This window comes from Pristiophorus japonicus, unplaced genomic scaffold, assembly GCF_044704955.1.
Source record: "Pristiophorus japonicus isolate sPriJap1 unplaced genomic scaffold, sPriJap1.hap1 HAP1_SCAFFOLD_270, whole genome shotgun sequence".
Lineage (NCBI taxonomy): Eukaryota > Metazoa > Chordata > Chondrichthyes > Pristiophoridae > Pristiophorus > Pristiophorus japonicus.
In genome coordinates this window covers 824,771-836,641 of record NW_027252450.1, presented here as the reverse complement: position 1 = coordinate 836,641, position 11,871 = coordinate 824,771, and the positions used below count along the sequence as shown (strand labels likewise).

The following is an 11,871-nucleotide window of genomic DNA, read 5'->3' as shown; positions in this document are numbered from 1 at the left end:
AGGCACCAGGCAGCCTCTGTACTCAATATCGAGTTCAACAATTTCAAAACATAACTTCTGCCACTATATTTTTCTGTTTTTCTCTTTTTCCCACAGCAGCTGTTGATGATTCTGCCATCTACATTTTTACCCCAACTAGACACATCTTTTGTTTCTTAACTTATCCCATTACCATCTCCCTTTGCCTCCCACCATCATTCCCTTTTGTCATTTAAACTCTCCTGCCTTCCACCTTATCACAGTCCTTCCCTTTTCTTCTTTCCTGCATCCCCCCCTTTCCCTGCTCCTACATTTGCTTAAAATCTGTTACACCTCTAATTTTTTCCAGTTCTGACGGTGTCATCGACCTGCAACATTAACTCTGTTTCTCGCTCCATAGATGCTGCATGACCTGCTGAGTATTACCAGAATTTTCTGTTCTTTATTTCAGATTCCAGCATCCATGGTACTTTGCTCTTTTTATTGTTGATTATGATCTGTCCCACCAACAGGGGGGATCAACCAGAGAGGGGGACAAAACGGAATACAGTCGTAGAGAGTGTTCCTGGGAGTCATCAACAGTGTCTTCAGCTCAACGAAGTCACTTCAGGTCAAACATACGAAAGGAAATAATCTGTTGATTGCCCCCGACTGCCCTCCATCAGCTGATGGATCAATACTGCTCCATGTTAATCCCACTTAGAGCAAGATCTGGGGAGAGCAAGGACAAAGAAAGTACTCTGGCTGGGGGGGCGGGGGTTGATTGTCCATTAGCAAGAGTGGCTCCTTGTTACATCGCCGACCGAGCAGGCCCAGTCTGTTCACAACGGGCAGTGAGAGAAAGAACACAAGGGGAGGGATTCCACATCCAACGGAGATTTGTAGCCCTCCAACATCCAGTTCTCAATGGTGAGGGACCATTGAGGGATTGAAGGAAGTGGAGGCTCCATGAACATCCAACAAAATAAAGGTGGTCAGCATGTGAACAGAGAAGATAAGGCTGAAGTGTCCACAATGATCTTTATCCGGAAATGCCGAGTGAATGAACATTGTTGATCTCCTTCTGAGGTCCCCCACTTTCCAGTCCTCAGCCAATTCGATTCACTCCAAGGGTGAGCAAGGAAACGCTGATTGCACTCGACACATAAAAGGCTCCAGATTGGTCAATATCCCGGCTGTAGCATCGAATAACGTGACTTTATCCCACTGCTATGACATCCAGGTTGCTAAGTCAGTGCAATAACAGTACAGTACCCGCTCCCATCTCGTTGGCAACTCGGATGTTAAAGTGACTGGAATAACTTCTAAGGAGACCACTTGTTCGAACTGCTATGGATGGTATATCAGTTGACTCTTTTGAATTGCATGCACCTTTATTTTGGTAAGATCACGGGTAGACGCAGCTGGATTAATTCTGTATACTCAGAAGGACAATCCAAGTGTAATTCGGGAGTGGAACAGTTAAATTGCTGAAAGTTTTTTTTCAAAAGGTGGCAAGTCTGCAGTAGAATCATCCAAACTGTTTGACCGCATTGACCACAATATGTCCTTTCTGGAATGACTGAGTGCATGTCTGTTGCCTCACCGGCAGATAACTCCACCCATAGCAGGATGTTAAACAGAAGCGTGCTAAGGTTGGAAACCACAACTGGGGAAGTGGTAAGAGGCCGTTACCCAGGAGGGAATTGATCATACTGTGATCTTGACCTTTCCCTGCGCCTTGTGCCTGGAGATGTGACCCTTCCATTGACCATGCCACCTAACATTGTGAATATTGACAGTTAATGCACTCTGCACGCAGAAGGTGGCACTCGAACTGCAGTGTCACCACTGCCTGATGTGAGTCGCAATGTAACCTCAGCTTAATCATGATCCCTGCTCATTAACCGTGAGCTTTCCAGCAGGTTACTCAGCCTCAGTTCAGTCTACTGGCAACATTGCGGTTCCAGGATGTGTTTCAAGGGGAAAGGACCAGAAAAGCTACAGAAATCAGAGGCGAGAGAATCATTTATCGAGGGGCAGCGGCCTGGAGGGAGGAGAAGGACATTGAAGGACAGGAATGGTAAACTGTAACTTGTATAGTATTACATAAGATTACATCGGAGATACGGCACAGTAACTGACCATTGGGCCCAACCAGTCAATGCAGGAGTTAATGCTTCACTCGAGCCTCCTCCCGATTTTCCTCTTATAACTCTATCAGCATAACCCTCTATTCCCTTCTCTCTCATATACTTGTCCAGCCTCCCCTTCTATGCATCTATACCATTCGCTTCAACCACTCCCTGTGATAGCGAGTTCCACGTTTTTCCCACTCTCTGGGTAAAGAACTTTTAGGTTTCTTGGTAACTATCCTCGAATGATGGCCTCGAGTTATGCTCTTCCCCGCAAGTGGAAACATTCTCTCTGTGTCCACTCTAACAAAACCTTTAATAATTTTAAAGACCTTTATTAGGTCCCCCCTCAGCCTTCGTTGTTCAAGAGGAAAGAAACCCAGCCTGAACATTTCTGTCATCTTTAGCAGCCCAACGTGGCTTTTATAGTGAAGCAGATATTATACAGTGCTCCAATATCATATCAGTCACTCATATTCTTATTTTAAGTTCGTTGTATTACAAAATCGACTCACGGGCATTAAAAAAAAATACTCATGCATGGAATCCGATTGCGTTTTGTTTGAATAATCTGAACATCTTACTGACAGTGCGTTTATACAGTCTGCGTCTCTCAGTGCTTGATACTGCCGCATTTCCCCTCCTGCCAGGATACAGCCCCCACACTGTACCAGTGTGACACTGCCCCAGTGTATTCTTGAGCACAGTCACCATTGAATCTGTTTAAGGTGTTTTCTATTTCGTTTGATATTGCTTCTTTTGTCTTTTCTGCACATTTCGAAGTGTGCAGCTCCCAAGCACGCCATTCAGATATGTCTCTGTCTCTGTTTCTCAGTCTCTCCCTCGCTGTCTACCTCTCTGTATCTATTTCTTTCTGTCTCTCTGTCACTTTCTGTCTCTATCTCTCTCTGTCTCTGTATCTCTCTCGGTGTCTGACTCTGACACTGTCTCTGTCTCTCTCTCTCATTTTCTCTATCTCACTCTCACTCCCTCTTTGTCTCACTCTCTTTCTGTCTGTCTGCCTCTCTGTCTCTCACTTTCTCGGTTTCTCCATCTCTGACTCTCTCCCCATCTCTCTCTCTGTCTCTCTGTCTCTCTTCACTCACTCTCATTCACTCTCTCTCTCTCTCTCTCTCTCTCTCTCTCTCATTAACTCTTTCACTGTCTCGCTCTCACTCTCCGTCTCTCTGCTGGTTGTTTACTGCAGCAATACGGGATCGCTATATCTTGCCCATTCCCCATAACCCTGTATCTACCTCTCCTTAAAACATGTATTCGCTTACCCCATAAAACAAGACATATAAATTGCTTGGGGGTGATGTTGATCCTGTTACTGTATCCGGGTCACTCCTTTTCACCCACGACATTCAGTTGCTATTTATTGCATGTTACTTGCACAGTTCTGGGAGCTAATCATTCATGTCTCACATATTGCTAAGGAGGCAATGGCAGAGTGGATACAATGTCTCAGGGTCAAATAGAAGAGATGAAGGCTTATTGTTGCACACTGGAGGGATGTGTGTTGTGATGTTCTCCATGGGTCTGTTATTGAGACCACTGCTCTTTGTATTATATATTAACGACCAGGATTACTGGGTATGATTTCTAATGGGCAGACACATGGCTGCTGAAATTTAATGCCATGAAGTGACGTATGTTGGTAGTCACAATGAGAAGAGGTGATAGACATTAATTGCTACAATATAAAGGTGTCGGAGGAACAGAGAGACCTGAAGGTTCACATACACACATCTTTGTAGTTGGCAGGATAAGTTTATAAGGCAGGTAAAAAGCATTCGGGATAACAGAGATTCTAAATAGTGGCATTAGTAGTGTACATAAATATTGAAGTAATGTGAAACCTTTACAAATCACCGTTTGGGGCTCAGCTGGTGCACTTTGTCCAAGTCTGGACAACACAATTTACCAAGGATGCAAAGGAAGTGTAAGGATATGCATTTGTGGAAAGGGAACAATGCAGAGAATACACAATCAATGGGAGTACCCTGCGAGGTGTGTTGTGACAGCGGGACATTGGAGTATATGTACACAGATACTTAAAGGTAGCAGGACAGGTCGACAAGTAAGTTAAAATGGCGTATTGAATGCTTTAATTCTTTATTAGTCGAGGCATAGAATGTAAGAGCAGTGGGGTTCTGCTCGAAATGTATACAACACTAGTTAGGCCACAGCAGGAGTACTGCATGCATTTCTGGTCACAGGAAATATGTGATTGCAGTGGAGAGGGTACAGAGGAGATTTACGAGGATGTTGCCTGGTCTGGAGAATATTAGCTATGAGGAAAGATTGGATAGACTGGATTTGTTTTCTTTCGAACAGAGGAGGCAGAGGGAAGATTTAATTGAGTTGTATACAATTATGAGCGGCCTCGATCGAGTGGATAAACTGGGCATATTTCCCTTAGCAGACGGGTCAATAACCAGGGTGCATAGATTTAAAGTAGTTGGTAGAAGGATTAGAGGCGAGATGTGGGGGGAAAATCACCCAGAGGATGGTGGGGGTCTGGAACTCACTGCCTGAAAGGGTGGTAGATGCAGAAACCCTCATCACTTTTAAAAAGTACTTGGATGTGCACTTCAAGAGCTGTGACCTACAGGGCTACGGACCTAGTGCTAAGAGGTAAGATTAAGCTGGGTAGCTCTTTTTCGACAGGGTCAAGGACACGATGGGCCGAGTGGCCTCCTTCTGTGTCGTAATTGTCTATGATTCTATGATTTTATAAGGGCTTAGGCCGGATACAGTGGAAATTTAAAAGAATGCAAGCAGAGATGAGGTACTTCAGTTATGTGGACATACTAGACAGGCAAGAACGATTCTCCTTGGAGCAGAGAAGGGCAAAGTGTTTAAATAGAAGTGTTCTTCATTATACATTGGTTTGATAGAGTGAATCAGGAGAAACTGTTTCCACTGGCTAGAGGTCTACAACATAAGAACATAAGAACATAAGAAATAGGAACAGGAGTAGGCCACCTGGCCCCTCGAGCCTGCTCCGCCATTTAATAGGATCTTGGCTGATCTGATCATGGACTCAGCTCCACTTCCCTGCCCGCTCCCCATAACCCTTTACTCCCTTATTGCTCAAAAATCTGTCTATCTCCGCCTTAAATATATTCAATGACCCAGCCTCCACAGCTCTCTGGGGCAGAGAATTCCACAGATTTACAACCCCCTGAGAGAAGAAATTCCTCCTCATTTCAGTTTTAAATGGGCGGCCCCTTATTCTGAGACTATGTCCCTAGTTTTAATTTCCCCCATGAGTGGAAATATCCTCTGCATCGACTAGGAGTATGCGTCTACAACCACAAGGAACATTTTACCCAAGAATGGGCCTGCATAGTCGACATGTACCCTAGACCATGGTTTGGAGGGCCAAGACCATAAACTTAGCGGCACTTCCCTGGGTACATTGCTTAACTGCGAGCATGTATTACATCTGTGAATGCAGGACTTTAAGTCCGCATCGATACCGGGCCACCACACGTGGGATCTGGAGGTCATTGATGAAGGTCTCTCTGCCCTTCTTGGGGACCATTACTCGATTGCCCCACAGAAGGCAGTCTGCCTGTATAACCAGAGGCTCCACACTTAGTGCAATTGGCAAAAGCACCAGAGGGAGCGCTGCACTGTCAGAGGTTCCGTCTTTAGTATGAGATGTTTAACCGAGGTACTGTCTTCCCCCTCAGGTGGATGTAAATTATTCCACATAATTATTGGAAGAAGAGCAGGGGAGTTGCACCGATGACCAGGTCATTATTCCGCCCTCAGCCAAAACAAATAAAAGCATTTTGAAAATCCATCTGTTTGGTGAGGGATTGTCAATGACTATCAGATAAAACACATTGGGGAATTATTTATCAACATGTATATCTTGGGTAGAGGTCTGAGATTAAAGCTTGAAGTGACATAATTGACTGAGTGATCCTGGAATTACAGAGGCAGAATAATTAATCAAACTCTTCACTGGGTTGACTCACCAGATGCCTGCAGTGAGAGCAAGCGTGAGTCAGTCATTGCTAATTCTGGCGGGTTCCTTGGTAATTGACAGCTCTGCTGGAACTGCTGCCTCGCAGTGTCTCAGAAACACCTCTAGTTCCTTTTAATACAAAAGGCGCTGTGCAGGGCAGTGCAGATAGAGACGTGAAATTTCTGTACCCACATGGCCTAAACTAACAGCTAAGATTATTGACTCATCTTTTCCCCCGCTGTCTTCTTTGTAGATAGATCAGCTTCACAGAAGCTGTAATTTGTAAAATAACACCCCTCTAATAAATTAGCGGTAGAAACTCAAGTAGTTGCTGAGAGAAAATGCCATTGAATCTATTCTCGATATCAATCGATACCTTTTAAACAATGTATTCATTCTCGGGTTAATTTTTTACTTGTTCTGTATATATGTAAATTTTTATGAATCTCTCTCTTTCTTTCTCTTTCTCTCTGTATATGTATATATATATATATATATACAGAGGGAGACAGAGAGAGAGAGAGAGGGAGGGAGAGAGAGAGACAGAGAGAGAGAGAGAGAGAGAGAGTAGGCAGATATATATATATATACATAAATATATATATATATAAAATGGCCTCTGTTGATTTATTCACGTATATGATTTCATAAAATGAAAACTATTTCTGCTGATCCCCAAAAAACTATTACTTGAAACAGTACTATTTCTTTAAAAAAGACTTAAGGAATGTATAGGTGCAGGGAAATTTACAGCTAATTACCGGGTGGGCCTGATAATACCGTTGGTTATGTCTCTGATCTGTTCATGTGCCAAACATAGAACAGAAATGAAGAAATTAAACATTGCAACACTTGGAACATGGGGCCAGTCAGCCCCACGAGACAGTTTCGACATCCAATCCATTGGATGATCTCAAGCTCAGTTCCTTTTACCCGTCTTTGCTGTACAGCTTTTAGCACACTTACACAACAAAAATGATTCTATCATACACTTGACATCCCTAACTAACTTAGCATCCATAGCGTTTTGTGTGGGATGGCTCGAGGTTTCTAAATCTCTTTGTGCGAGTAACTTCCTCTGATCTGCTGCCGGTCCTTCTCTCAATTATCGTCTATCCGTGTCCTTTGGTTATCAACCTTACTATCAGTGGAAACAATTTCTATTAATTTACTCTATCAAAACCACTCATAATTTGTAATGCCTTCAGCAACCACCAACCCCCCCCCCCCGCCCCCCCGTCACCCCTTAATCTTTTCTGCTCTAAGGAGAACAATCCCAACTTCTCCAGTCTCCCTATATAACTGAAGTCCCTCATCCCTGGTACCATTCTGGTCACTCTCCCCTTAACCTTCACTGCTCTCAGGAGAACAATGCCAGCTTCTCCAGTCTCCCAATGTAACTGAAGTTCCCTCATCCCTGGTACCATTCTGGTCACTCTCCCCTTAACCTTCACTGCTCTCAGGAGAACAATGCCAGCTTCTCCAGTCTCCCCACATAACAGAAGTCCCTCATCCCTGGAACCATTCTCTGAGGCCTTGGCTCGCCTCCTCAAGTGCGGTGCCCGAATTGGACACAATACCCTCGCTGAGGCTTACGTCATTTATGAACGTTTACCATGAATATAACTTCCTTGTTATTGTTCTAAAGCTTTAACATGATGTCCTTGATTTTCCCTATTAATCCAAAATGCTCAATCTTTACTTCATTTGCTTTACATTATTGAGAATGTGTCTCTTTGTTCTCCCAAATATCTCCCATTGTTCGTTCAGCGACTTATCTGCCAATCTCTCTTCCCGTTTTTCACCATCCCTTTTATTTCATTCAAGTTGGTTTTTCCCGAATAAAGTAGCTTTGTTGTTCACACTCTGCTCTCGTTTTCATTCAATCTTGTGCATAATAATAATATATTGGCTCCTTTATATTCTCATATTCCAATTTCATTCATGTAGAATTATGCCCTGGGATGTCATCTTTACTTTGCTTTAGTAATATATTAACACCGTAATAGTTGCAGGCAAGAGAAGAACTTAGGTCTATCCCCGGTGTCAGCTTTGGCTAGATCTTAGCACTCTTGTATCTTAACCAGAAACTCGTGGGGTGAATTAGAATATAAGAACATGGGAACATAAGAAATAAGAGCAGGAGTAGGCCATGCGGCCCCTCAAGATCGTTCTGCCATCCAATATGATATTGGCCTCAATGCCACATCTGTGCCTGCTCCCCTTTGACTTCCTTGTAATTCAACAATCTGTCTGTCGCAGCTTTGAATATATTCAATTACCCAGATTCCACAGTGGCAGATAATTCCACAGATTAATGACCCTCTGAGAGAAGAAATTCCTCCTTATTTCCGTCTTAACTGGGCGATCCCTCATTCTGAAGCTATGTCCCCGAGATTGAGTTTCCCCCACGAGGAGAAACGTCAGCCTCTACCGTGGCAAGCTCTCTCAGGATCGCATATATTTCAATAATATCACCTCGCAATCTTCTAAACTCCATTGAGTAGAGGCCCAATGTGAGAATTCCTGCACTACAGACTTAATCGTGGAATTTATGCTGACACTTCAGTGCAGTTCCTGAGGGATCACACGATCTGAGGTGCCGCCTTTAATGTGAGATGTTAAACCTAGGCCCCTTCCGTCCTGTAAGGTGGATGTAAATTATCCCACAGAGTTATTCAAAGAAGAGCAGGGGATTTCCACTAGAGTGCTGCTCACTATTTAGCCCTCAATCTAACCAGGATCTTGCTGACACTCGCCATCTGGTCCTACAGATTGGCGAGACTTCCAGCATCCGTGGAACCAGAACATCTAGGTATTAATGTGACATTTATTGCAAGAGGATTCGAGTATAAGAGTAATGCATTTTACTGCACTTATGTAAGGCCCTGGTGCGACCGCACCTGGTGTATTGTGTACAGTTCTGTTCTCCTTCCCTTAGGAAGGATATAATTGCCACAGAGGCAATTCAACAAAGGTTCACCAGACTGATTTATGGGATGGGGGGCGGGGGGAAATTGTCCTATGAGGAGAGATTGGACAGGTTATGCGTATATTTTCTAGAGTTTAGGAGAATGAGAGGTGATATCATTGAAACATGCCAAATTCTGAGCAGGCTTAACAGGGTAGATGCAGGGAGAACCAGGGTCGCACTCTCAGAATAAGGAACAGAGATGACGAGTAATTTCTCCACTGAGAGGGTGGTGAATCTTTTTGAATTATCTACCCCAGAGAGCTGTGGATGCTCAGTATTTCAGTATATTCAAGACAGGGATGGATCGATTTTTGGATATTAAGGGAATCAAGGGATGAGGGGACAGTGCAGGAAAGTGGGGTTAAGGTAGAAGATCAGCCGTGAGCTTATACGAAGTGCTGAATGGCCTACTTCTGCTCCTAACTTTAATGTTGTTAAGTTGTTAATCAATGTCTGTCCTTGGGAAAAGAAGTGAAACTTTAGGCTTTAAGTACTAAATACAAAGCTTTTTGAAAACCATCCTTTGGAAAGGAATTTCAAATTTGAGGATAAATAATTATGAGATTGGAGGATAACTGATCAATAGACATATTTTGGATAGAGGCCTTAGATTAATTTGTGAATGAGATAATTAACTGAGCAATCGTGGTTCTCTAGATACAGCAACAGAATAATTACTCAAAGTCTTCTCTGGGCTGATCCATCTGCTGCGTGCAGTTAGTGCAAGCTTGATTCCGTCATTGCTAAATTTAATCTGTTTCCTGTGACAATTGAAAGCTCTGCTAAAAGCTGTTGCTTGCAATTCCTCAGCAACACCACCATAGGCATAGAGTAACAATGGCACAGACGGAGCCCATTCTGCCCATCGTGTCCATACCGTCTCTCTGTAGATCATATATGAATGTCTCTCTCTATCTCTCCCTGCTCTCACTATTTATAAATATATATATATATATATACACGTAAATCTTTTATCTCTATATGCATAGCTCTTTGGCTCCTTCTCAGAGACATAATGCATTTGGTAGATCCTTCTCTCTCTATAAATAATAAAATAAATAAATATATATATATATATATCTTATATATAAATAATATATATATATATATATAGAGAGAGGGTGTGTGTTTTTGAGTGTGGGGGGGGGGCGGGGCGGGGGGCGTCTACCAAATGCATTATGTCTCTGCGAAGGAGCCAAAGAGCTTCCAATTAATTGCGTTGTTGGCGGCATTTGTTGGAATCAACTGCCCTGTGAATAATGTAGCAATAAGTCTTATTGTTGTGCTTGTGTGTAATTCACTAGACTGCACTGCTATTGTATGTGATTGCTTCAAGGCACTGCTTACTATATGCTGAAGGGATATTAGACAGATAGATAGATAGATGGAGAGATGGATAGATAATAAAACAATAATAAATAAATAAACAAACAAACCAACAAATAAATAAATAAAGGACTTGCATTTATATTGTGCATTGTACGATCACCGGACGTCTCAAAGCACTTTACAGCCAAGGAAGTACTTTTCAAGTGTAGTCACTGTTGTAATGTGAGAAACACGGCAAGCAATTTTCACACAGGGAGTCACACCAACAGCAATGTGATAACCAGTTAATTAGTTTTTGTTGCGCGATAAGCATTGGCCCAGGACACGAGGATAACTCCCCAAATCTTCTTCTAAATAATGGCCAGGGGATCATATACGGCAACCTGAATCAGCAGAAGGTACCTCGGTTTAACATCTCATCTGAAAGACGGCACCTCCGACAGAGCAACACTCCCTCAGTACCGCCCCTCCATCAGTGCAGCACTCCCTCCGTACTGTCCCTCCGACAGAGCAGCACTCCCTCAGTACCGCCCCTCCAAAATAGCAGCACTCCCTCAGTACTATCCCTCCATCAGTGCAGAAATTCCTCCGTACTGCCCCTCCGACAGAGCAGCACTCCATCAACGCTTCACTGGATATTTGTGCTTAAAAGTGAGATATGAATCCTTAACCTTGTGACTCTGAGGCGTGTGTGGTACCCACTGAGCCACAGCTGTCACTAGTGCACACTTTTCAAACTCATGTTCTTATATGTAATTATATGTGCTGACAGATCAGGGGTGTTATTTAGTGACAACTTCACTAATGTTAACACTGCCCTAACGGATTATTTCAGCTTTCATGATTTCTGTGTTGCAATCGCAGTTACGACAGCAACAACCACATCATATCCGTCTTCTTCAAACCGAGGACTAAGCTAATTAAGGAAGTAAACTATCTCGCTTTTTCGGAGTAGCTGAACAGTGTGCGCCAATCTAATTAAAACATGTTTGCTCTCTCAGTTGTCCTTGGGATGGGTGAGTATGGGTCTAATGTCTGGTACCTTTCACTCCTCGAAAATCTTTATGTCAGGGAAAGTTTAAATGAGTGATTCAGAAACTGCTTGCGATTGAGGAACTACCAACACAGGGTGTGGCATTTTTTTCGAATGAGCATAGTCGATCAAATTCGACCTGTATTTTGAAATAGTGAAAGTGTGAAATAGCAATTCACTGGGTAGAAACTGGATGATGTGCTCTGGTGGCTTAAAAAATAAATCACACAGGTGTCTCTCATGATCTGGACACTATTTTCATCAAGTTTTAATAAGCGTATTAAAGGAAGAAAGAACAAGGAAATTTTGGCTGCTATAAGACTAATCTAAAGACATTCTCTCTAAATTACTTCAAATGGAAAGTGTTGTAAACACTCAATAGGCCAGGCATTATCTGTGGAGAGGGAGCAGAGTTAACTTTCATGTCGATGGCCTTTCATCGGAACTGGGAGTTGTT

At 43.0% G+C, this 11,871-nt stretch overlaps 1 protein-coding gene across 4 annotated transcripts in view; it reads left to right on the top strand.

Moving 5' to 3' along the window:
• Positions 1–1,725: 1,725 nt before the first annotated feature.
• LOC139247337 (T-cell-interacting, activating receptor on myeloid cells protein 1-like) overlaps positions 1,726–11,871 on the top strand; it is a 29,376-nt gene continuing 19,230 nt past the window's right edge. For 2 of the 4 annotated variants that reach the window (XM_070871612.1, XM_070871609.1), the window contains exon 1: positions 1,726–2,041. In XM_070871612.1, the coding sequence (XP_070727713.1) occupies positions 1,930–2,041 (112 nt within the window). In that variant the 5' untranslated portion in view covers positions 1,726–1,929. Of the gene's footprint in view, positions 2,042–11,301; positions 11,398–11,871 lie in introns of those variants that run through there. The other 2 variants (XM_070871611.1, XM_070871613.1) reach the window with 2 other exon arrangements.